General features: G+C 51.0%; 11 protein-coding genes across 11 annotated transcripts; 5 read left to right on the forward strand and 6 right to left on the reverse strand.

Moving 5' to 3' along the window:
- Positions 1-270: 270 nt before the first annotated feature.
- Positions 271-1,980, reverse strand: Z518_04942 (diphthamide biosynthesis protein 2; the record flags this gene model as incomplete). The annotated part of the gene is made up of 1 exon (XM_013418648.1): positions 271-1,980. One exon carries the CDS (start codon positions 1,978-1,980, stop codon positions 271-273), a length of 1,710 nt encoding a protein of 569 aa, XP_013274102.1.
- A 575-nt stretch (positions 1,981-2,555) lies between these two features.
- Z518_04943 (uncharacterized protein) lies at positions 2,556-2,972 on the reverse strand (the record flags this gene model as incomplete). Its single annotated transcript, XM_013418649.1, has 1 exon — positions 2,556-2,972. One exon carries the CDS (start codon positions 2,970-2,972, stop codon positions 2,556-2,558), a length of 417 nt encoding a protein of 138 aa, XP_013274103.1.
- An 865-nt stretch (positions 2,973-3,837) lies between these two features.
- Z518_04944 (uncharacterized protein) lies at positions 3,838-5,763 on the forward strand (the record flags this gene model as incomplete). The annotated part of the gene is made up of 1 exon (XM_013418650.1): positions 3,838-5,763. The coding sequence occupies one exon, from the start codon at positions 3,838-3,840 to the stop codon at positions 5,761-5,763; it is 1,926 nt and encodes a 641-aa protein (XP_013274104.1).
- Positions 5,764-6,541: 778 nt separating this feature from the next.
- Positions 6,542-8,107, reverse strand: Z518_04945 (uncharacterized protein; the record flags this gene model as incomplete). The annotated part of the gene is made up of 5 exons (XM_013418651.1): positions 6,542-6,871; positions 6,926-7,176; positions 7,227-7,392; positions 7,458-7,648; positions 7,699-8,107. The coding sequence occupies 5 exons, from the start codon at positions 8,105-8,107 to the stop codon at positions 6,542-6,544; spliced, it is 1,347 nt and encodes a 448-aa protein (XP_013274105.1).
- A 791-nt stretch (positions 8,108-8,898) lies between these two features.
- Positions 8,899-10,266, reverse strand: Z518_04946 (uncharacterized protein; the record flags this gene model as incomplete). The annotated part of the gene is made up of 3 exons (XM_013418652.1): positions 8,899-9,199; positions 9,253-9,809; positions 9,871-10,266. 3 exons carry the CDS (start codon positions 10,264-10,266, stop codon positions 8,899-8,901), a joined length of 1,254 nt encoding a protein of 417 aa, XP_013274106.1.
- Positions 10,267-10,747: 481 nt separating this feature from the next.
- Z518_04947 (uncharacterized protein) lies at positions 10,748-11,407 on the forward strand (the record flags this gene model as incomplete). The annotated part of the gene is made up of 1 exon (XM_013418653.1): positions 10,748-11,407. One exon carries the CDS (start codon positions 10,748-10,750, stop codon positions 11,405-11,407), a length of 660 nt encoding a protein of 219 aa, XP_013274107.1.
- Positions 11,408-11,697: 290 nt separating this feature from the next.
- Z518_04948 (uncharacterized protein) lies at positions 11,698-12,774 on the reverse strand (the record flags this gene model as incomplete). The annotated part of the gene is made up of 5 exons (XM_013418654.1): positions 11,698-11,824; positions 11,877-12,312; positions 12,367-12,409; positions 12,464-12,541; positions 12,610-12,774. The coding sequence occupies 5 exons, from the start codon at positions 12,772-12,774 to the stop codon at positions 11,698-11,700; spliced, it is 849 nt and encodes a 282-aa protein (XP_013274108.1).
- A 505-nt stretch (positions 12,775-13,279) lies between these two features.
- Z518_04949 (uncharacterized protein) lies at positions 13,280-14,825 on the forward strand (the record flags this gene model as incomplete). The annotated part of the gene is made up of 6 exons (XM_013418655.1): positions 13,280-13,360; positions 13,442-13,511; positions 13,563-13,801; positions 13,859-14,150; positions 14,206-14,493; positions 14,545-14,825. 6 exons carry the CDS (start codon positions 13,280-13,282, stop codon positions 14,823-14,825), a joined length of 1,251 nt encoding a protein of 416 aa, XP_013274109.1.
- A 462-nt stretch (positions 14,826-15,287) lies between these two features.
- On the reverse strand, positions 15,288-17,520 carry Z518_04950 (uncharacterized protein; the record flags this gene model as incomplete). Its single annotated transcript, XM_013418656.1, has 7 exons — positions 15,288-15,612; positions 15,667-16,178; positions 16,242-16,448; positions 16,500-16,795; positions 16,856-17,050; positions 17,098-17,116; positions 17,176-17,520. 7 exons carry the CDS (start codon positions 17,518-17,520, stop codon positions 15,288-15,290), a joined length of 1,899 nt encoding a protein of 632 aa, XP_013274110.1.
- Positions 17,521-18,360: 840 nt separating this feature from the next.
- Z518_04951 (uncharacterized protein) lies at positions 18,361-20,492 on the forward strand (the record flags this gene model as incomplete). The annotated part of the gene is made up of 3 exons (XM_013418657.1): positions 18,361-18,871; positions 18,932-19,227; positions 19,284-20,492. 3 exons carry the CDS (start codon positions 18,361-18,363, stop codon positions 20,490-20,492), a joined length of 2,016 nt encoding a protein of 671 aa, XP_013274111.1.
- A 1,461-nt stretch (positions 20,493-21,953) lies between these two features.
- Z518_04952 (acetoacetate-CoA ligase) lies at positions 21,954-24,691 on the forward strand (the record flags this gene model as incomplete). The annotated part of the gene is made up of 11 exons (XM_013418658.1): positions 21,954-22,050; positions 22,149-22,252; positions 22,305-22,539; positions 22,597-22,694; positions 22,749-23,126; positions 23,181-23,261; positions 23,331-23,455; positions 23,512-23,576; positions 23,657-24,013; positions 24,081-24,150; positions 24,211-24,691. The coding sequence occupies 11 exons, from the start codon at positions 21,954-21,956 to the stop codon at positions 24,689-24,691; spliced, it is 2,091 nt and encodes a 696-aa protein (XP_013274112.1).
- Positions 24,692-24,699: the final 8 nt, after the last annotated feature.

Consider the following 24,699-nt stretch of genomic DNA (forward strand, 5'->3'; position numbering starts at 1 on the left):
CGACGTGGACAACAAAGTCGTCCATTCAGTGACGTGCCTGAATTTCTTCGGTACACGAGTTCGCCCAAAGCTTACAGAGTGCGGCTTAATCAATTTCGGCTCCGGGAAAAGCCCCATCTAGTTACCCCGATTTACCGCGAGGCTCGGATATGCTTGAGTCTTACAGATATATGTTAACTCGTCGATGCACTGTTTCGAGTCTTGGATCGGCTCTGACAATGGAGTCAGTTCAGGACTTTGCCATGGCCTCAACCTAATGATTTATCCGTGTCACGTCCTCAATGATCCTCCGACCGTGTACCCCTTCGCAATGCCTGCTCGTCCTTCTTCTACCATGCCTCCGACCTCATCATCTTCCTCGTACTTGACCTCAAAATCGCTGCCGAGTCCGCGCCAGGTGCGTTTCTGAGCAAGAAACTCGGCCGCAGGCGAGACAACGCCGTTGACGGCGATCACGTCGCCCTTGTTACGTTTCGCCAAGGCTGTGGACTGTTGGGTGCCGGTGCCTTGTTGCAGTTCGGCTTGCACCGTCCGGGGATTCCGCGTCGGCCGCGTGCGTGCAATGTATCGACCTGTTCGGAGGTCGAATTCTGGCGGTTCAGACTCGGACTCGGAGTCCATATCGATCTCGGCCTTATCTGTGCCATTTGTCGCCCTGGCTTCACCAAGCGAATCCTTCGTCGGTGTCTTGCCCCCCTCCGCTCGCTTGGCAGCATTTTCCAGCACTCCTTGAAAATCCGCCCGCCAGTCTCCCGTCCATAAGCGACTCTCATCCGTCTGTAAAGCGAGCTCCAACTCAAAGGGCGTGATGATCGGCTTGTAGAACTCCTTACTGTCGACCAGCGAACTCTCCCAGCAGCCGATGACAACCCAGCCACCGATTTCGGAGAAATTGGCAATCTTCGCAGGGTTCAACTTGCCAACGACAAGGAGATACGATTTCTTGCCTGCGGCTGCAATTTGGCGTTGGATGTGTGACAGGATGTGGAGGTAGTTCTTGACGCTGAGAGTGTTGATGAGTATTCCCCAGGCGGGAACGGTGGTGAGGGAGGTGATCAGAGCGTAGCGTCGGCGGAGGAGAAGCTTAGTTGAGTGTTCCAAGGCAAACGACGTTGATAGGCTTGCAGTGGCCGAAGGGTCGTTGGTGGTCGGGTAGACTCTAATATTAGCCATGCACGAGGTCAGGGTCAGGAGAAGTGAGGTAGGGGGTTCGGAGATGTGGAACAGGCTCCAATCCGAGAGGGATGACGGATCCGAGGAGACGGACGCCGGGACCGTTCGGTTAGGTATTGATGAAGAGGGATCATGAACAATGGACGCCGCAAAGACGTCTGAGTATCCGAGATTCTGTAGCATGTCATATACCGCCTGGACGTGTGTCGCGTACGGAACGTCAGCCGTTAGGACCACCTTTGCATCGCGTTCGGGGAAAGAGGCCTGAAACGATTTGACCACGGAATCGTAGTCCAAGTCCATTGTGGTGAAAATATGCAAGACTGGTAATCTCGCGGTCGGCGACAGACAGGCTCGGCCATAATGTACTACTGCATCTGCATCGACGTGCTCGGCAGCAATCTCATCCACGCAGCAGGATCCGTAAGATGTGTCTCCTAGAATTGTGAGCCTCACGGGCTTGATGTCTTCTTCTATGGAGAGTTCAGAAATGTGGGTTTCAGAAGGCTGCTTCCCGTCCGTGGCGGCGGTGGCATGTGAGTGTTGACCATTATCTCGCAAACCTCTGGCTAAGAGTTGGTAGACGCGGGCAGCATGTTGCAGCATATGGTCGGGGAATTGCAAGGCCACGCGGTTCCATTTTCGCTGCTTGATTTCGTTGATTGTCCTCCTGACCTCATACCTTGTCTGGAGCTGCTCCTCGGACAAAGTTTCGGGAGTATTTTGGGCCAGGTCTGGCACACCCTCACTCAAGATGCGCGTATCGGGCGTGGAGAGCGCAGGCGGGGCTGTGAGGTTTTCTGCCATGTTTTATATCGACAGCTTTAGCATCAACAGCCTTTGAAGATGGCTGCTTGAATGAAGGAGAGGAGGATCAGGGAGATAAAATTGGAAGAAGGATACTATGCGACTTGGCGTTCAAGTCACGTGTGTGTCACGTGGATGGCCATCCAAGATTACTTTCTCCAGCTTCTTCACCCTTGCCCTTTCCTTTACTTTCCAAGCACGCTGTTCTCCTAAACTAGGGGCCGTGGACAGTATTCCACGGGGGGTAAAAGCGTCGCTTCTGTATTTTGGCGGTTAGCCCCTCCAACGCCAGGGGTCACTACGATCGAGATTGCCAAGGCTTCGAGGTCATGTGATTGCGGGAGATCATGTGATTGGACTTTTTCCGACCAATCAGCAACGGGCAAAGTCACGTGAGCAAATTTGATCCCTAGGTCTCGCGCGCGGGAGGGTCGGAGTCTAAATAAAAAAAGCTTCGCTAACACTACGCTTTACAACACACACGCTCGGGTTCTTCGACAGTCTGCGTAGAAATATCAGCTCATCCACATCGAAGTCCCAGGCTTTTGTCGTCGGTAAGCCTGCTCATTCACCACTTACGTCTCGATTTGGAAGTCCTCCTTCGTCCTTCCCAACCGGATGGTTATATGGAATGAGACTTCACAAGTACCCGAAGAAGTGAAGAATTTGACCGGGAATTGATAAAACGGTGAGTTTCCCTCTGTCGGCGAGAACCCAAGTGCGTTGTCAAATTCGATCGGAAAGGTGCCGGCCAGGGCATAACTCCCATTGGCATATTGCGATACGGTGAACCTGGTTTCTCCAAAATATCCGGCACAGGTTGACCACAGCTCACCTCCATCCCCATAAGGGACGTTATTGTTGTCCGTTACGCAATTCCCAGATGCATTACTCAGGGGTGCATCTGTGATGAGCCAGTCTCCCAGGAGAAGCTCATAGTCCGAATCGACACTGCTTCTGTAAGTCAGGCGTGTCACTGGTTTGCTCTTCATTGCTCTTTTGAAGTCCCAGGCCTAGACCCAAACCCAAACCCAGACCCAACACAATCACGATCACAATGATCGCTATGACAATGAGTTTGGGCCATTTTTTCCTATGAGGACGATTAACATAAATTCGATCACCGAATCCAGGAGCAGTCTTGCGACCACCAGTTCCTCTTACCTCTGTGTGGGAGTTGTAGCTGACGTAGTTTGTTTTACCATGCCTGGAATGGGCCAAGAAAGGCGAGATTTAGGGGGTGCAAAAGCTTTCGGGATGTCGACTGCAATTCTTGCAGGCCGGAGGCGCTCTGGTTCAGCCTGTTCTTCTATGTCGAGGTATGTATGATGGATCTTAGTTTGATCGTCTACTCTCATCCGGAGCCTGATCAGGCTGTACTCCGATACCAGCTGAACAGGCCAGTTCTAGACTCGTGGTGTCTCACGCTATTAGGCTAGGCATTTACTAGGCATCAGCCTCATCAACACCAAAGAGCCAATGACTCTCGCTACTGACTCGAACTGCTTCATGAAGTTCAATCAAAGGCTCCCGCTGTGGATTAACTTTAAGCATGGATCGGGGGGTTCGGCTAGATGCAGAGGTATAATTTTTTTTTTTTTATAATTTTTTTTCTCCTCTGAGACAGCGTTCTGCGTCTGTCTCCCCTTGGCTAGTGGCATAGGCTGCAACTTCGTCACATCCCTGACTAGAGACAATGGCACATTAACCAAGACAAATCAAAAGAGAACTTTGGCTTTGTTTCTTCATGTATATCAACCAGACCAGCCCTTGAGTCATTCGCTACTCGAATGCACCCGACAAACGCCCGTCATACATGCCAGATTTATCAGCAACGCCCACATCGAGGATTATACTATGGCATACATATTTTCCGGAGTTTGGAAAGAGTACCTTCAAGGAACAACGAGACATCACTTGACGATAACTGACAGCGTTGCCTTTGTGATCTTGACTTTTCTTGCTCTACTCATCTCATATGCTATCACCAGCATCTGGTCTGCACAGTATTTGTATCTCCGGGAACTGTTGCCTCCACAGCCTGCCTCACTGAGAGAACTGAGAAACTCTGATGATTCCGGATACGGTAGAGTCTTTTCAGACTTGATTTTCGCCATGTGGCATGAGCGCCGTCGACAGCAACATTGGTCATCTCTGCTCCTGGTTTGGCTGATCTCAACTCTATTTCTACTTGCTTCGCCGGGGATCCCGATAAGAGCGGCACTTGGACTTACCTATGAGACGGAAGAAGTGCCTATTGTGAGGTCCTCGGGTTCAATTTGCGAATTTTTGACACCTTCAGAGAGATCGGCAGCAACGTTGAGAAACGCAAACATGACGCTGGCGGCAAGCGAATATTTCCAGGGGTGTTATCTCGAACACAGTCCGGTTAGTTGCCAGTCCAACTTAGCACAAGACAGATTGCCTTGGAATAGCAGCGACGTTGAATGTCCCTTTTCACCTGAAGCCTGTGCTAACTCAACCACTGCCGAAATACCGACAAATATCAGACTGGAGACACCATTTATCTCGATGGACGAACAATGCATTAATTCTCGATCAAAATTGCGTCTGAAGAAAGCGATGACATGCACCGTTCTTGACTTTGAGCGATTTCGGGCATCTCCAAGGCCGGAGCTTCAAGATGTGGCCTTCACCTTGATCTTCGGCGCACATGAAGTCTACGAATATGATGTGCGCAATCTGTCTGGTATATCACCCGGCTACAGGCTATCTACAATCCCGCAGATGACAAGTGAACCACTTGACTTGAGGTTGAGGATGCCGAATGGCTTTGTGACAGTTATCTTGCTCCAAGCTCCTGATGTATACTTCCCTCAGCCAGTGGATGATTTGATGTTCTCTGCTCATCAAGAAAACCTTTTCGCTGCAAGCGGGTTGAGATGGTCTGCTGACAACCTCATTAACGTCGCCGCGTGTGTGGATGAATTTATCCTATGCAACAATGGAACGGGTGCTTGTGGACCGTGGGAATCTCCGGAAGCGTTAGCCCCTAACCCTGGAGGCGCTATTGACACAGATGAAGATGACATTGCTTGGAGCATTCTTCAATATGTCCTTTCCCTCACAAGTATCCACTATACCATCAATGGGCGTGGCGCCTCTGCCTTGCTTGTGCAGCGATCAATCTCGTCACAGAATCAAGAAAAAATAAGCGAACGGCAATGGCAAGAGGAATTGAATGGTTGGTTCGGCATCTCTTTGGCCAAATTGCAATTGAACATCCTCTCAATAGCTCATCCAACACCGTTCCTTTCCAAAGACGGGTTCGTCCCATTCCCTTCGGATTCAACCAGTCATCAACTTTGCCAAATGATAAAATCTCGAGAAGGAGGATATACCAACATCCACTGGTCTGGATTTATCGCCACAGTCGTCATCATTTTCGTCGCGATACTTATTTGCGAAGGCCTCAAGCTCTGGAAAAAGCGTTCTCGTATTTCCATTCCGTCACTTCAGCAACAGTCCACGTTGTCGCTCATGGCTAATCCTCCGCAACTTGGAAGTAAAAGCAACTTCTCCGTACCTCTGAATGCCGTTACGGGCCAGCAACAAGGGGCGAGCTCATCGATCTCGTTAACTCAAACTGCACCAGTCTCGTCCACAACATCTGCACAAACCAACTTAGTCTCGTCTCCATCAACGTCGCCGACAATGCCGCAGTCAGCCATTAATCCGACTGCTTCCCCGGTTCCAACTGCACCTACTACTACGGTCGGTCCTAATACTATACAACCAGCAACAGCTTCCACCAGTACTTGAGGTGAAGAATAGCCATATTTTTAGCTATATACGATCTAATATCCTTCCTGATCTGATTCAATGCCAATCTTAGAGTTTCGAGGTTATGGTAGCATAGCCGAATGGGCTAGTTCACGTACCCTAAGTAGGCTAAATACTTAGTATTGGCGGGCCCCCTTTGCCACGTGACAAGGCTACGGCCTCGGACCGTGCTAATTCTCGACGCTTGAATGTTGCCGCAAACTAAAATTTCAGGTTAATATTGCGTCCTCGACCTTTACAAAGACACACGTTTTTGGGTGAGCAGAAACGGTGTACTAGCCCATGACGGTTCGACAAACGTCCTCCTCTCTGGCTTCGTCAAGGTCGTCTTAGAGCAGTTGGAAACTCTTTCAATGACATCATACGTAGCGCTAGCATGCCATTCAGGATCGTCCATAGCCTATAATCTCCAGAGGTTCAAACGTTGCTGGCGAAGCGATGACACCTACTTCGTATGCCTATGCCGCACACCGGAGTACAACTTCCTTTGGGAAATCCCTCTGATGTGGCCGTTGATCCAAAAAACCAAATTTGACCGTCTCGCTCAGCACGCGGGGTCGTCAGGACCACGTCCACAAGTGTCACACGCAAGCAAACTACATTGGATATGGAGAGAGGGATTCATTCCACGGTCGTTTAAAGCCTTCATGGAATCGATCAACAGCAAGAGAATTGCTCAGTCGACACTGGCAGGACGCGTGAGCTCGCAGCAAAGGCTCGGGAACAGCTCTGCCACTCGGCGGAGATCGAACAAACATCATTGAACTTCCCTTAATACCAGTTCACACTTTCCTCCGGCTGGAACGAGAAGAAAGTGATCTTTGGTTGTCATGGACTCTTCTGTTGTCGCGGGTGCTGGTGCGCACTCGAACCGCCGCACTAGGTGCGCGGTGATCAATTTCAACTCCATCATTGCCAGATTCTTTCCTAAACATGCTCTTGTCCCTTTGGAGAACGGCATGAAGAGCTCTTTCATTTCATATGTGACGTCGTTCGGTTCCATCCACCTCTCAGGCTTGAAGCTTTCGGGGTCTGCGTAGACCGTGGGGTCACGTTGCGTCGTATAGCATTGCATAGACACAATGGTCTAGTGACGGTCAGACTAATGACTTGCACGGTTGGAAAACTGTCCATAACCTACCTGTTCGGGAATGAAATACCCGTTCAACTCTCTACCACCAGCCGGCGTTTCTCTTGGAAGGCTCGCTGGTGCCGCCGGATGAAGCCGGAGAGCTTCGTTGATGACCGCTTCAAGCACTGGTAGATCCTGCACTTCCTGAAATGTTGGTGAGTTGCCAGTGTGAGTCATCAATTCTTCCCGAAGCCTCTTCTGCCAGGTCTGGTGTCGTGAGAGTTCCCAGAACAAGAAGGTTAGGGTGGTGCTTGTTGTGTCTATCACGCTGTCATGTCCACGATGATTCATTCGGAATGATCCACCATACCTGTGCCCGCAAAGATGAGGTTGCCGATCTCAAGTGATGTCTCTTTGTCGCTAAGTTGAGCAACTCCAGTTTCGGCTTTGACCGACAAAATCTTTGTCAAGAGATCCCTACGCCCTGAATCCCGGCCATACAGATCAATGTAACGGCGGAAGGCTTTTTCTCCATACTAACCCAACTCATTAGCCAGATAGAATCACACACATCAACACCGAGGTGCAGGATATGGCTCACATCTGCGAGTCTTTGCATTGCGCCCAAAAAGTGTCGAACAGAGGGCAATGGGATATAGGAGATGAGGGCTGCAAGCCAAGGATCGTTCCATTGCAGATCGGCGAGGATGAAGAAAAGCTCGATGTCACTCAAAAATTGTGGTGTTACTCCCGAGTCAAGACCTCCAAAGGATTGCCCGAGGAAGAGTTCCCCTGGAGGCAAGTCAGTCTGTGTGGTTCATGATGGTGGGCTCCCCACGAACCAACGACGTCAAAAGCGGTCAGCCTGAACCAATTGAGCATGTCTATGGGTCTATCTGCATGATTCTGCATCACCCCGGCCAACTTCTGGATCTGGTTCTGGATCAGAGGCTCACACTCCTGGAGATTGGATTGGGAGAAGGCATGACTCAGCAGTCTTCTTCTTTGACTGTGCGCCGTCTTGTCTCTCATGCTGAAAACACCATTGGGGGGCATAGTCAACGACGTGTAGACGGGAGCTTTCATGAAGCTCGTCTGCTGGCCATACAGATCCTTCACATTTGAGATGTCAGAGAGGGAAATCTCATCAGGCCCGATCAAGACTGTCGATCCATAACGTTGATGCAGTCGGTGGATAGTCATAGTCCGGTTGCCTGCCAGGTCCACGAGTCTCAGCCATAAAGGAGTCATCCTGGCGACAAAAGGTCCTGGTATCTTTCTCAAAGGTGAGAAGAACAGGGCGTAGGCGACCTAGGAGAAGTCAGCTCCTCGACTTTCCACCTGAGAGAGTGTGAAGACTGGCCTTCCCCACCAACCAGCTTACAACCAACACTGCCACAAAGAAGACCAGATTACTCAGAGGGAAGATCATCTTTACTGATTGGTCGGTGTCTTAGTGGAGGAAGGGGCTTGAATTACGAGAGCCTGAAGAATGGGAAGTTGTCTTTTGGACTTCCTAATTCAAAGAAATCGAAATACAGCAAATACTTTTTGGCTTGAGCCGGTTGCAACTATGAGTGACTCTGGTCCGTCACCTATATCCCGTTTCTACTCCACATATGCGAAACTTGCGGGGAGGATGTAGCCCGACTCAGAGGGATGCCGAACCCTGCTCAAGCCGAACAGGATATGTGTGACATGAAACCGCTTTTGGTTTCGGGCCGAGCGGTGAAATTCCGAAACTAAAAACTATGGTCTGCAACCACTCCAGACCAGAGCCTTTCGGGGGGAGTTAAAGTGCACGTGGCCCGTCCGAGTCCCTGACCATGGGATCTTCCAAAGGCCCGGCTGGGGTGAATTCTGGATACTTTTACCTAGCTCTGATCAGCCGCGAGAGTGTTTTGGTCTAAAGGATATGTGGCATTATTTTCCACAGATATCACTCCTAGCTTCTACGTCCACGCCCTCCTTTTCTGACAGTGGGTGATCGCCGCGATGAGCGTTCCGACGATCAGATCCTAGAATACTTGTTCCAACACTGTTCACTCTTGCGGAAACCCTGGGTGGCCTTTGAACTTTACCCCGTTCCTCCAGATCCCTCTTATGTTGAGCAGGTCAGTAATATCGCTCAAAGGATTTCCTTCTACAAGGAGCAAATCTGCCTTTAGTCCCGCTGCTATCCTTCCTCTGTCTGCCCATCCAAAACGGTCGGCTGTCAGGCTTGTGGTGGCTCTCAACACTTCTATCGGTGATAGACCTGCCTTGTGAACCAGGAAATACATTTCAATATGCAGGTTAGCACCAAAGACCAGACCTGGGGCGCCCGCCGCTGCATCTGAGCCACTGAGATGACGACATTAGCTTTCCGTTTCAACAACACGGAGTTTTCTCCTTACCAGATAATGTCAATGCCGGCAGCCTTCAATTGACGGACGCCGTCAATTGCATATTCCCATTTGGCGCCGGGTGATTTCATATGCAAGCAATGATGCATCAGCTGGACGTCTCCTGTCGAGACTCTGCTTTTGATTCTCTCGTCCTCTGAAAACAGTTTGACAATTTCCTTCGACTCGCAGGTCAGAGATCCAGCAGCAATCAGGGTAGGGTTGACCCAGGCATTATTGCGCCTGTACAAGTCAATGACCTCGGTGGTGATGGGCTCATCGAAGAATGTGTGCGCCAAACCATCTACACCGGCTCTCAAAACTTCCAGAGTGTCTTTGCGCGACAATGCATGCGCGACGACTTTTAAATTTCGCTTGTGAGCGGCTCGGACCACCGCTGCTTGCACAGCTTCTTTCGGCTGATTGATTAGGCCCGCCTCGATTCCTATGGCCCTGCCGGCTTCATGCATCAGTTTGATGTAATCCGAACCGTCTGCCATGGCCCGTTCAATAAATGGTTCAGCGTCTTCTTCTCGAGCCACATTGGGCCAATCATCGTAGGTAGAAAACTGGAATGGTCAAATGGATGCTGGCTGAAACTCGAGGACTTTTCCTCTAAGCGGACCCTACCTCGTTGTTCTTCAGCTGCTTTTCCACCCATGCAGGCCAACCTCCGTCAATTGTGGCGGCGAAGTGACAGCTCTTGACATCCGGAAAATCCATTCTCTCTTTCGCCCACTTCTTCTGCAAAACCGCGTTTTCATGCAAGTTGTGCATGTCCATCAAAGTCGTGATGCCAAAACGAAATGCTTGTTCCGACAGCCTGGACTCCCGATATGGATGACAGTGGGCATCAATCAATCCCGGAAGTAAAGTGTGCCCCGGCTTCGAAATGGTCGGAATGTCAGCCTTTTCCACCTCGTGCCCAACTTGCTTGATCACACCATCTTCAACAAGCACGCTTGTATTATCAAGCACGTTCTCCCCATCAAAAAGACGGACATCTTTTATAACAAAAGTAGTCATGACGGAAGACGACGATGAGACTCGGGATCAATCACTTCACGTGTGACAAAAAGAATGATACGGACGATCAATCTTTAAGCGTGAGATAAACGCAACATTGCAATAGTTCAGAAGACATTCCTGGTGAGTCGAGACTTATGGCTATTTGCAGTTAGCACCACATCGGCAGCAAGGTGGTTAGCTGTCTGAACCGCTTTCTGTGTTACGCGCAACTAGATTTCTCGGGCCGGTCGCGTCTTCTTCCCCTTTAAATATTAATTCCGAACCGAGGTCTCAAAACTATCCGAACCTGGGGACTTCTGGCCTGACAAACTGACAAGGCTCTCGAACCGAAGGCGGTGCAAAGACATGGCACAACCTCCCCAGAGTATTCCATCTTTGTCTACTCATCTGGGACAATTCATCGCTTGTGGCTGGGACTCCACACGCAACATTGAGAATTCTAAACCAGACACTCATCGCAACTCGAATCAATAGCATCATGGGATCGATTCCCGATGCCAATGGCACAACAGTCATCGGCGACATCAAAATGACTCCGCGACCAAGTCCAATCGCTCTTGCCCATGTAGTCCTGCGGACTACACCGGCCAACTACCGCAAAATGGTCACGTTCTACCAGGAGCTCCTGAATGGAGAGATCATCCTTGAGGAGAAGACTTTTGCATTCCTCCGTTATGACTATGAACACCACCGAGTCGGTATTCTGATGACGCCTGAAACAGAACCAAAAGAGGGTGACCGCGCCGGGCTTGAACATGTTTCCTTCACCTTTGCAACCCCAACAGCGATGGCAAGGGTCTACCAACACCTCAAAAGCATAGGGTATGAGCCCTACTGGGCAGTCAATCACGGAATGACCAGCAGCATGTATTACCGCGATCCGGAACGTAACAAGGTCGAGATACAAATCGAGAATTTTGACACCCCGGAAGAAGCGGACGCTTTCGTCAGAGGTCCACTATTCACGGCGAATCCAGTCGGGGCAGACATCGATCCTCCTTCTTGGGCCGAGCGAATTCTGAGCAAGATGAAGCCAAATGGAGAAGAGGGCCTTACGGAGGAAGAAATCAGGGGCATTAAGACCAGAAAAGAGATTGGCCCCAGACATGAAATCCCATGGGTTGCACTTGCGCCATGATGACGTCCGATAGCTTAGGCATCATCGGACTTAGAGGGTGAGGGAAGACGAATTTGCTTATGTAGCCTCAACTTTTATGCATGGTGCATCCAACAACTTCATGCTGCTTGGTGACATCGATGCATTACAACCCGTTCGATTTGTTCTGAGACGAAAACCAAATTACGGAAACTGAAAGTGAATATGCAGAGGAGGCGGATGAAATTGCGGTAGAAGAAATTATCTGAGGCCAGCTGGGGTGAATGTCGTTGTTCTATCCTGCTGCTAGCAACTGAAGAGTCTCGCAGCCTCTACACACTGCCTCGTTCAGAGGCAACTACCATTTTGTTCTCGATCGTTCCAATCCCTTCAATTTCGATCTTGACCGCGTCGCCGTCTTTAAGCCAGTTTCGAGGCTGCAAGAAGGCAGCTACACCGCTGTTCAAGGGTCAACCCGATGACTGATTCAACGATGCCCAGGAGTACTTACTTTGGTGTGCCAGTCATGATAACAGTCCCCTTCCTGAGCGTCATGCCTTGGCTCAAATGCCGGATAAGCCTGCCAATGCCAAAGATCAAATCATCCGTCTTGCAGTCCTGTCTCAGATCGCCGTTGACCCAGGTCTTCAGCCTCAAGCTTTCCGGGTTCGGAATGACTTTCCTAGAAGCGATGACGGGGCCGATTGGGCCGAAGTTGTCGAAGGATTTGGCATAGCCGTGTTGCGAGCCCGACATCTTGGGCCATTGCCAATATCTTGCAGATATATCATTTCCGACTGTGTAACCTAACACATAATCAAGGGGATCCTCGTCAGGACGAGGGTTCTTCACGTCCTTGCCGATGATGATGGAAAGTTCGCCTTCGTAGTCTAGCTCTTTCGCGATCGCATCAACATGGATGTCCTGGAACGGCCCCGCCAGAGTGTCTAGCTCGTGTCAGCTTTCCCAGAACGGCGAAGAGCCTGATGGGCCCAACACACCAGCAAATTTGGTGAAGACAACGGGGTATTCCGGTATTGGCAGCTGGAGAAGTTGATATCAGTACGTTGCAAACTTGCCAGCCCATGGCACTCTTACATTGGCCTCCTCGGCATGCACTTTGTAGTTCAGGCCTATGCCAATGATGATGGGCACCGACATCAACGGGCAAAGAACCTGCGAATGGTGTCAGCTGCTCGATCATACCTTGAGAAAGAATCAATCATTGCCTTTGCAATCTCGACTTTGTCTCCAGTCAAGGCATACTCCCCATCGAATGCATCAGATATGTTGTAGGTAGGAACAGTTTGCCCAACGAGATCTTTCTGCCAATCTGATCCAGCCTCGCCAAAGTGGATTTTCCCACTTGAGTCTTCGAAGCGGACGAGTCGAGAGAATTTGGCCGCCATGCTTGCTTGTCAATGCTTTGGGTTTGTGGCAACTGGGTACACTCATCAAGGCTGAATACAGGATCTATGGATTCGAGAATGTTATTAGGCCGATGTCCAAAACGTCTGACGTTGCATGACTTACGTTTCCCTTCGTGCCGAGCGAAACGGCGCTTTCCCATGGCTTCTTGGGTGAGACGTGCGTTGACGGCGGCTGACTTCGGATGCGGTTGAACCGAACAGCGTTCACCCCCGGATTAGGTCAGTCTTAGATTCGGCCCGGCCTCCAGAGCCCAAGCGATCTAGAAGTACTTCGGAAAATGCTTGCACTTACGACATGCCGGAGGGGGGTCATCATGTCTGGCGAAAACAACGTTCTTCTGCGCCAAGTTTCATGTCGCTGGGGGACCTCAGAGGCCGGAATGGTATATTAGAGATCCAATATCATATACCTGCTGTGACTCCGCTCAATTGCCGAAGCAGACCGACACTCATACACAACCCAAAGAGAACTAGTCGCGGCAGGATGGGGTCTTGCGACGGGTTCCGTGTCCTTATTATTGGCGCGGGCGCCTGCGGATTGGCTATTGCACAAGGACTGCAGAAAGTAAGTATTATTCGCGAAGGAAACTGGTAAAAGGGAGGATTGGAAATAAGCTTCGCCAGGGCGCTGACTGGTCCGTCTCAGGGAGGCATCCCATACACGATATTCGAGCGTGACTCCGCAGAGGACTTCTGGGACAAGACACGAGACTGGGGTATATCGACCTCCTGTAGGCGGCTTGAAAGAAAACTGAAGTGGTAATCAGGGATGTTGCTGCACTGGGGGAGGGGCTTCCTGATGAAGACGCTTCCGGCAGACTTGCAAGCTCGATTTGACGAAACTTTGGCCGATCCGGCATACGATGGAACGGAAGGAGTTCCTATTCCCCATGTGAACGGAAAAACGGGTGAAGTGATGGCCAGAATAGCAATGCCAGGAATGGTCCGGGTGTCAAGGAAGAAACTGCGAGCTTTCTTGACATCAAAGCGAGACCTCGACATATCGGTGGGTTCAATATCCAACAAGCCACAGGGAGCAACGTGATTTAACGATGTGGTACAGTTCAAAAAGAAACTCGTTTCTGTCGAATCGACGGGATCGACTGTCACAGCAACATTTGAAGACGGCTCCACAGAACGAGGACATCTCATTGTAGGCTGTGACGGTTCACGGTCAAAAGTCCGGGAATATCTGGTTGGGCCGGAGGCTGCGAAACCATCCGACACTGGCATGACCATCATCAACCACGCTGCCTCTTGTTTCACGGCAGAGCAGGCTCGCCTCTTCCGGAAATATCATCCAGTTGCGACGTGTTTCTATGATCCAGAAGTATCCGGTATCTTTCTGTTAACAAGTATGACTGAATTATAGTCTCTTTCCCACTTGATTCCCAGTACTGACGAGTATAGTACTCGATGCATCCAACGCCGAAAAGCCAGAAACGTGGAGTTTCCAGATTCACCATGCCTGGTGGGGGGCTCCAACAGCAGCCGACTTGAAAGATCCCAAGGCTCGGCTTCAATTCTTCCGGGAGAGAAGTTCCCGCATTTGTGAACCGTTTTCCACGGCCGCCGCTGCTCTCCCCGACGATACCGTGCTGCCCGCAGATCCTGGGCAACAATGGTCAACGATTCCCTGGGACAATCATAATGGGACGGTCACGATTGCGGGAGATGCCGCTCACTCAATGCTTCCCAGTAAGGAGAATATTCGCCAGCTCTGCACGATGTGACCCTAACAATGCAAAGATCGTGGACAAGGGTTGAATAACGCTATGCAGGACGCTGCAGAGATTGTGGATGCGGTCAAGTTGGCTGCTTCCGGACAATCGTCCCTGAAAGAAGTGGTGACCGCATACGAGGAACGAATGCGACCGAGAGGGACTAGGGATGTAGCGTTGTCGCTTGAAACTGCATCCAAACTCTTTGTCGCCGAGCTTAAAGAGAGCCCCATGTTCAAAGTAGGCTTGCAGAAGATGGACGGCCAGAAGGTCGTCAGAGCCCCCAATGCAGTCCAGCTAACGGATTGATCCGAATAGCACGACATCCGAGGATTCAGAGTCATCATAGAACCGAGGGCCTGGTCAAATTGCTCATCGAAGAGGATGTCCTGCGGTTGATTCGCGCGTGTGGGAGTATATAGATCTATATCGAGAAGTTCTGGTGGCGCCTAGGTCCACAATAAATGCGACGCGATTTTGAGCAGAGATCTAGTCTCCCCTGCATATCATTGACTATTGTCCAAGTAAGCATTCCCCAAACCCTCGTTACCATCCATGTGAGCCACCCAACGGTAAAATGGCCAAGCTGACCATGTCGGGACAGGTTTGCTTGATTTGGTGTACGGGAGGCACGCGCCATCTTGTGCTCGGGGAGAGGCTATTGGTGGAAACATACAATGACATAGAAGCCATTCCGGTAATGAAGTCGTCGAAGTTGGCGGCAAGGTTTCGTTGTCGAAGACTTGAGGTGCCGTCACGAGAAGGAAAGTGTCAACTCGAGCTCGAATATGGATGGAGACTGACCGGCATGGTCGCTGAGGCGACACTGGGACCCTGTCGATGAAGGGATTCACGACAACTAGGTGAGCTGGCCGATTGTTCAGAGTAACTGTCGACCGTCTGCCGTCCGAACGTGGCAATATCGCGGGCAAAGGGGAAGCTGAGCTTTGAACCCGTGACGAAATCCATCTGGCCGAAATAACCCGCCGCCATGTCGAGCAGAGCCAGATCTGTCCGAACGGACTTCATATGTGGAAACTGGATGACGTATATGAACAGGTTGATGAAAGCGTGCATGGGATAATGCAACATGAACCTATATTCTCATCAGCAGGAACACCCCATTTTGTTATCGGGGAGATTGCCATACGCATGGGTATTGGCGCCGTTGATCTCAAAATTTCTAGCCATGACGATGATATTTCTGGCCGCTTCCACCGTCGCTTCCGAGCTTTGAGCAATCTGAGCATTAACTCTCGTTCGAAGATTGGTGTTTGTGTCAGAGCACAAGTGTTTGGTCATCCACGGATATGCAAATGGTGCGTGTAACACCATGACGAGGTCGTAGTACGAGCAATGCAGCAGTATTTGCGCCAACGAGCTCGTATCTCGGGAGACCTGGAATTGCTTGAGGCGGTCTTGGGGACGTATGGCGACTGGCAACGAATCTTTCCAGGATCGGAGCTGCTTGTCACAGTCCGTCACGATATCCAAGACTTTCATAAGTTGGCCCTCCAGGCTCCTAACGGACATCAACCTTTTGCAAATTCGACTCGAGATTTGACAGCTTCGGATGATGCATCTGACGGCGGCCGGGTCTATCGTGCTCCTTGAGTGGACCACGGTAGGGATACCGCAGCCTATATCGTCATCATCGATCACCTGAGTGTTTCCGTCAGCTAAGGTCAGAGAGCCACGCCCACGTCACAGACCCCTGGCACTTACGGAGGGACGACCAGTCCGTCGTGCAATGCTCTTTTCACAGCAATATACCGCCCAAAACAGCCAGAGTCGTTTCAGAGTCTCGGTGTCCAGCGCCGATTCCAGGACTATCACTTTTCGGTGCAGGCCCAGGGACTGTGACAGCAGCATGGCATTGGCAATCAAGCCAGATCCAAGGGCCGGGCTCCCTAACCCCTCTGCGAAGAGTGCCTTGTTTTCTCAAGTTAGCCGACACCTCGGTTGCGAGCATATCGCACGAACCATAGCCAACAATGCCCGAACCGCTCGTTGAGAAGGGCTCCTCAGCAGCAGTTCACTGTGAACGGATAATGCATTCGAGAAATAGCGCCAGGCTTCATCTTGAATCCTGGTGAAACAAGCGGCGTGATTGGCGGAGTGGTAAAGCCGGCAGCCCGATGCATAGACGGCGTTGCGAAGAGCATACCACGCAGGATCGTCGTTGCGATATGTGTTTTCGAGGTGACCACGTAGATGCCACTCAAACTCCGGGCGGTAGACCACCTCAAACAGGGAGTCCACGGATCGTTCGAAATAGGCTGTATGCGCTCCGTATCAGTAAATTGCACGTGCGCTCGTCTTGCTGAAGTCGACCATACCATGAGAATATCTCCAAGCCAGTTCAGCTCCGGGCTCTGGACTACGGAGGGTCGGTTCGTCACGCTCCAACTTTAGTTGCTTTGCCCACGCTGCAGTCAAGTCGGCAGCTATACTGGCAAAGTCGTCCGCGCCGGCGCGCTGTTGGACCCAAGCGAGGCCGGACGGCGAGCACACAGACAGCCAGCATCCGGGCCCTATTGAAATGATGAGATGTACTCATTTCTTTCCATTTGAGACTCACCATAATGTTCTGGAATGATCTAATGCCAGGTCAGCCCCGTGTAGGTAGTCGATTGGATCAATCGATGTGATCTCTTACACTCTGCGAATCTTCCGAGTAGCGAGACGATTTGGGGCTCTCGTAGCAAACCTCGCCAGCGGAAGGAAGGTTCAGAGGCTCTTCATACCTCTCATGTGCGACGGAATCGCTCACGGACTGATAGTGCCTAGGGCCATCCAGGGACATGAACGCGTCCGGGTTCAGCACTCCTGACGCAAATAACTCAGGAGACTTGAAATTGATAGAATCATGGCCCAAAGTGTCTGACTCGTCATCGATTGGAATAGACCCCAAAGGCTCAAAAAGTTGGCAAAGGCTGCCATCGGAGGGCTGTAGGTGGGGTGGAAACGGGTTGGAACCCTCAAAATGTAGCATATCTTCCATCTTCGTCTTGTTTGAGGGAGAATGTGTTCATTCGTTTATCTGCTGTCCAACGAAGATCGGTGACATGGTGTTGCCCATTCCTAGATTGAGCTGCAGGCGGCCGTCAGTCGTCTAGTACAGCATGCTTCTCCGAACGGTTGGTAGGATCAAAAGTTTGTCTCAGTAGCGGTTTGCACACACATGCGGTTAGAAGAAAGAGTGTGTGACTTTTGCTTGGGGCGCGGAGGTGTGGAGGTGGAGGCGAAGGGCAAATGAAGACGCGGGGTTCTTGTCATGTCCAAAGCCCCATGCCATGGCACGGCCTGAGGAAATTTGACCATTAATCTAAACCCATAGGCTTTACGCTTCGGGTCAAACGTGCACGGTTCACCTCGCCTAGACTCCCTCAGGCGGGAATTTGCCATAGATTTCATTCCATACCACGTCTGCTGATCCTGACATCCTCGGAACTCTCTCAACAACCGATGTTTGTTGCGATGGTAACGCATCAAAGCCGCTGACAGAATATTCTCCGAGAAGCTGTATGCTCTCTTTCGTCAGCGGTTCGTTCTCACAGCAAGATCTACGGCCAGCATGTCTTCCCATTCCCCACGGCCGAAGGTCGGAAGAGTGGCAATAGCTTGTCGAAACTGTCGGCAGAGGAAAGTCAGATGTAACGGCTTTTCTTGCACCCTTCTCTGGCCGTATGCTGACCGATTCTGAAAAGGTAGTGGCGGCGAGCCTTGCAAAGATTGTCTGAGGCTGAGGAAAGAGTGCATTTACCCTCCCGTCCAACAAAGGAGACGCAAAGCCCCAGACGACCAGACTCCCAATTCCAACGGAAACTCGGCTAGGAGAAGCATGGAAAGGATCTGGGATGCGAGGCTTTCGAATAGCAGAACCCGAAACGACACTCTCATCTCTGCACGAGCTTTCCCTTCGAGAGATCCCGCCCCGCTGTATCCGACACGGGGAGCCGAGGACGAGCCCACCGCTTCAGCTGGTCGCCTTTGTCGAGACACAATTCAATCACCTCGGCCAGCGACCAGTCGAGTGTCTCGCGAAGAAGAATGCAACTCAGAGACGTCTGGATTCGACATCGGGATCTCCGGCAGTCCTCCAAACCCAGAAGACAGTCAAGATTCTCTGGAAGACTCCAACTGGGAGTACCATGAGCCGTGGTCTTGGACATCAATCTGCTCTGAGACCGGTTCCAAGTGGATCCGGAGTGTCACGGGGAGTCGAGATTTCGTAGCCACTACAAAGCGTTTCGCGCAAGACATGGTCCCAAGATCCTCATATGACAAATATCTGTCAGCGAGTGCCAGGTCACCCGAGACAGGCGAAGCGACTGCATGGAAGTATGTTGATGGTAAGCGATCGCGTAACATCCGGCGCCGTCAATGGTATCATCTTAACCCCGTGTTTCTAGCATTCTATCAGAATTGCTGGGAAGCTGACCTTGGTATCATCGACCGAACGGATCTCGAGGCTCAGCTAAAAGCTCATTACCGCAATCAAATGCCCAGAAATGATCCCACGTGGTTCGCACTTCGAAATATCGTCTTCGCGGGCGGATATCGAAGTCTGCTAGCAAGAGACCCCACCATCTCATTTGCCGCCGCGCAGGCAAAAGCAGGGCACTATTTCCATAATGCGCTCTCCGTCTTCACGAGACTCCTCCTACCCCCGGCACGTTTGATGGCGATCCGAGCGCTAACACTGATGGTGTGTGCATTCTCAGCGGGACGTCTCCGGCAGATGCTGATACGGATCTATCATAGGCATGTTATGTTGAAGGCCTCGGCAATCCAGCTTTCAAGCATTTTTTGTGCGCTAATGCCGTCTATTTAGCTCAATCCAAAGGACTACATCGTCAACCCGACCACGCATGGGGCATTTCTCCCGATGAATCCCTCAAGAGGAACTGGCTTTGGTGGGCGATATATGCTCTTGAGAAGCATCTCGCCCTGTGTGGGAGCCGACCATCCGTCATTGACGATGACAATGTCAGTGCTCATGTTCCGACGACGCTGCCCAGCGGAAGCAATATTCATTTAGAAAGCCTGAGCATCGGCATCCGCTATTCGAAGATACACTCTCAGATATCGCGTCGGCTGTTGTCGTTCAAAGCTCTGTCGATGTCGGCCAATGAGCTCATCAGTTGCGTCAATCACTTTCATGATCAGCTCAAACAATTGCTCGAGGAGATGCCGGCCGAGTTCAAGATTGGCACACTGGCAAGACCACCGCACCCGACTCGTCGCCTTATCCAGATCATGTACCTTCACTTCTCCATCTATGGCAGTCTGATGGCCGTGCATGCACATCTCTTCTACCCATGGATGACGTCGAGGTTCGCCGCCGAGGGATATAATGCCGCTGTCGAGACCCAGATCGCGTCCTCGTCGAGCACGGTGGCGGAAGCGGCACGGAAGATCATTCTCGCTCTTCGGTTGATCCACACGAACGTGACCACGCCGTCATGGCTGGCGTTCTACTACCCGATCTATGCGGTCATCAATCTGTTCATCTACATTCTCAAGTATCCAACACTGTCGACGGCCACCGCCGACCTGGGTCTGCTGGATGTCTGCGCGGGACATTTCGGCTACATTGAGTTTCTCACCTCATCGCAAGTCTCGATCTCCCTCCCGAGAGAAGCCGCCAACGTCGCGTCCAAAGTAGTGAAAGCGGCCAAGGCCAAGGAGCCAGATCCCACGTCCGTCGAAAGTACGGCCCACTGCGAGCGCCAAGGCCATGATGCTCACATGCCAGCTCTCGACATTGGTCCTCTCCATTTCGACAATCCTGAACCTGATCCAGCGGCCTTAAGCGATGTATGTCACTTTCACCAGCGAACCAGGGTGCGCTTCTACGCCAAAGATATGCTAACTCGTATCCTGTTAGGTCAACTTCATGAATCTAGATTCGCCGAGATGGAATTTGCTGTCCTCATTCGACATGATAAATTCGGCGGTGCCAAACTTTGAGACGTTCACATAATACCCGCCAACCCTGGTCTCGAGCCTTGAGAAGCTTCGCTTAGATGATCGATGGCGTTTGTCTTCGGCTATCATCCAATGATGGCAAATTTTCCTCTTCGATTTTGGCAAGTCGGCACCAGAAGCTTTCCCGAATATATTTTGTTCGCTGATGAGTGAGCAAGAAAGCGAGGCTGACGAGAATTCCGGGTCAGAATCGACAAATAAGGCCTGACGCCAAACAACAAGCCGGCTTAAAGAAACTTCAGCCCGGCCCGAATGAAGATGGTCATGTGCGCAGCTGTGCGCCGACCCGAGAAGAAAGGAAGGATTCGCAAAGAGGTTGTAGAGCACTCCAGAATGATCGGGTTCTGTCAGCTGCCTTCGCGAGACGGTCCAGGTTCGACGACTCCACTACCTTTTATTTGGCATAGGCACAACAGGTCATAGCCAACGCGTAGATGAAGAAGTGCGGAGAGGCTCACCGAGTTTCATTGCACGTGCTATTTGTGCACACTCAATGCTCTCGCAATTAGGCCGGTCTGGGCAAGTCCTCTACACATGTTGAGTGCTTATGTACTTGATTTGGGGAGCTAATTCCACAAGCGGCGGAAATGGGGTCGTCATAACCGGGACGATTTTCCACGAGAAGGTGCATCCAAAAGGCCCGTCAACAGGCATCTTGTCGATATTTCACGGAGCCACCATTGTGCAGAAGTCGCCAGCCTTGCATGAGTTCACGAGGCCAGCATAAGTTTACGAATGCATCACTTTCCTTATTGCTTTATCTCATCCCTGACAATACTGGTATCCTACATCTTTCGTCATGCCAATCCACACCTTCAACGTCGAGTTTCCTACACATAAGGTTCGACGACTGAAGCAAAAGCTGGCCCTTGCGGACTATCCGCCGGATGCCGTAGATAAAAATGCTTGGGTACATGTTGGTAAGCTCATTTCGGCCGGGAAATTGTGCTATCAGTGCTCAATTCAAAGATGCTTCGGCTCTTCCGAAAAGGGGCTTGCGGACCGAGAAATGCCAAGACTTTACGGCTCAAGTCTCGGCTCCTTTATTTTAGGACAAGTCTGAAATCCCTCTCCGACCTCATGCTTCGGACCGTGCAACACCTTAGATCCACACCACCGCTCCAACAAGCTGTGGCTTACTCGTCGTGTGGTGCAAGACGTGAGCTTGCACTCGGTCGGCTCGATCTGAGCCAAAACTAAGTTTTGCAGCAAGCAGTACTTTACAATTTGTCCTGATATGGCCCCACGAATCATCAAGAATTGAATTCTGAACATACACTCAGACTCTTGTGATTTATCGGGATTTGTTAATAGCTCGACATAATTCACTAGCCAGAGCAGATGTTTTGAAACTCTACAGTTTCAGCTTGCTATTTGTCGGTGTAAGATTTGTATTTTACATCTGATATTTTAGTTGCCCAAGCATTTACATTCAGAGGACCAATGACACCTACTCCCACCTATCTACCCCCGGCAGGGTTGTGGACACCCCTGGACGAATTCAGAGCGTGCGTGAACCAGAAGTACAATCTACGCCTGAGTGAGTATTCCGTTCAATACCTTCACTCGGGGCTACGGCCGCATCATTCATCACCGTGGGCTCTTTGCCAGATCCTTCTAACTCGCCTTGACCCTCAGCTACCTACGCCGATCTGCATGCATTTTCTGTGAGTCGACTGAACGACTTCTGGATGACCCTGTGGGACTTTTCAGGCATAAAAGCATCAGTGCATCCAGTGAAGGTAAGCGTGCAAGGCCCACTAGTCCAATGAGAATAGCTCATAACAAGATCAGGCTATAGACGATGATGCTATCATCGACCACTTTCCACTTTTCTTTGAAGACGCGAGATTGAACTTCAGCGAGAACATTTTTGCAGGCAAGGGAAACGGTCTAGCGATCATCAACATGAACGAAAGCAACATGACCAAGCCTGAGCATTTCTCATACCAGGATTTGCGGGAACTCGTGCGAAAATATGCCGATGCTTTGAAGTCATCTGGTCTCAAGAAGGGGGAAGTTGTCGCGCGTATGAACATCCGCCCTTCGCTTGGTAGCGTCGCAATGGTACTCATCGTGGGAACAGTTATCGGGTCAAACTGTATACGTTCGCTTGCCCTTTTGCTGGCAACCGCGGCAATAGGAGGCATATTTAGCTCTTTTGCGACCGATATGGGAGGCAAGGTTCGTGCAGACATTCAAGCCTCTAAATCAGCGTCGGTCTGACGTGGTCAATAGGCACTTGATGATCGACTTCAGTTGTTGAAACCCCGTTTGCTGATAGCGGAATCTACATATTCTTACAATGGAAAGAGACACGACATCTCGGGCAAATTGGACCTATCCATCGAGAAACTTCAACCGACCGGCAGTTGTGAGGCCATCATTATCGGTGCGCTGCAGCGGCTGGAATCAAAATGGTATGTAGTTCATGGCCTAGCAACCATTGAAGTGCACGAATACCTAACGCGACCCAGTATTTCGTTCGATGTCTTTCTCGCGCGTGCCACGGGCAGGGAGCTGGAATTTGAGCAAGTTCCCTTCAACACACCATTTGTGGTCATGTTCTCGTCAGGGACCACAGGAACGCCCAAGGGCATCGTCCATTCGCAAGGAGTAAGCTTGCACATTTACGAGGACGTATTGAGCCATGCAGCTTATCTAGTATAGGCGCTCGTGATGAACGGCATGAAGGAATATCTTCTCCACAACAACCTTGGACCAGAAGATTTACACTACCAGTACACGAATGTGAGTCGCAGCCACAGAATAGTTTGCAACAGCACCTCTGCCATAGGGACGTGCCTAATGAGCACGCAGATCGGATGGACCTTGTGGAACATATCGATTGGGGCTTTGTTCGTGGGTTCCAGCATGATCCTGTACGATGGTAGCCCATTCTACCCGTCTACGGAGAGATTCCTGGAAATGTTGTTCCAACACAGGTTGGTCGGTCCTATATTACCCGATGGTGATGAACAAAGGTACTCAAAAGATCTAGGATTACCTCTTTCGGAGCTGGGCCTCGCTATTATTCAGAACTTCAAAACCTGGATGTGAAGCCCAGTAAGTTGGTCACTAACATCAATTGACGTACTCCTTTTTGGTTTCTTCGGCCTCGATAAACTAAACCACATCCGACGCAGACAAATACGCTCGTTCCCTGCATTCCATAATATCGACTGGAGCTGTTCTCACACCTCCTCTCGCTCGGTGGCTCGCGGAGGCCTTTGGTCCGGTCTGCCAGATCTCCATGTCTGGGGGTACCGAGCTCTGTGGTGCTTTTCTGCACGGCACCCGCTCCTTGCCGTCTCATCCTGGAGAGATGACGGTCAAGGCGTTGGGACTCGATGTTGCCGTGTTCTCTGCGAATGGGAAGCCTCTCCCGGACGGGGAGAGCGGCGAGTTAGTCTGTCGAAAGCCATTTCCAAACATGCCGGTCATGTTCTGGAAGGATCCGGAGCGCAAGCGGTACTATGGCTCGTACTTTACCAGATTTCCACGTAAGTTGTCTCCGCAAGGAGGTTCTCCCAAGAGTGCAAGGCGAGATGGCTAATATAATACTGTTAGATGTTTGGACTCACGGAGACTTTATCCAGGTTCACCGAGAAACAAAGGGGATTTATGTCCTCGGGAGGAGGTGAGTTACTTTGTATCTGGGCCGTTACTGGATGCCGACTCTAACATGCGCGTATGTCAGCGACGGGGTACTCAATCCCTCAGGTGTACGCTTTGGCAGTTCCGAGATCTACAACGTTCTCGCGGCGCCAAAATTTAACGGCCGCATTGCCGATGCCATCGTCGTCGGTCAGCAACGAATCACACCACCTTATTCAGATCCGGCCGAACGCGTGGTCCTCTTCCTCAAATGTACTCCGCAGGCCAGTACCGGGACGTTGCGTCCTTGTTCCCAAATCGAGGCGGCGATTCGGGAACAGATCGCGAACGACCTCAGCCGAAGGCATGTTCCGGCTTTCATCTTCGAGACCAAGGAAGTGCCATACAATGCTAATGGGAAGAAGCTGGAGATCCAGGTCAAGGCGGTGCTGTGTGGGGGTAAGCAAGCATTTGCTAAATTGAAGCTGACTCAGGAGGAGTTCAGACAGATCAAGTGGTTTGAGAGGTTCTATGAGATCGAGAAGGTGGTGATGAACCTGAAGAAAGGAGGCGCGAAACTGTGAGGTATGCA

Source organism: Rhinocladiella mackenziei (genome assembly GCF_000835555.1).
Source record: "Rhinocladiella mackenziei CBS 650.93 unplaced genomic scaffold supercont1.3, whole genome shotgun sequence".
In the NCBI taxonomy this organism is placed as follows: domain Eukaryota; kingdom Fungi; phylum Ascomycota; class Eurotiomycetes; order Chaetothyriales; family Herpotrichiellaceae; genus Rhinocladiella; species Rhinocladiella mackenziei.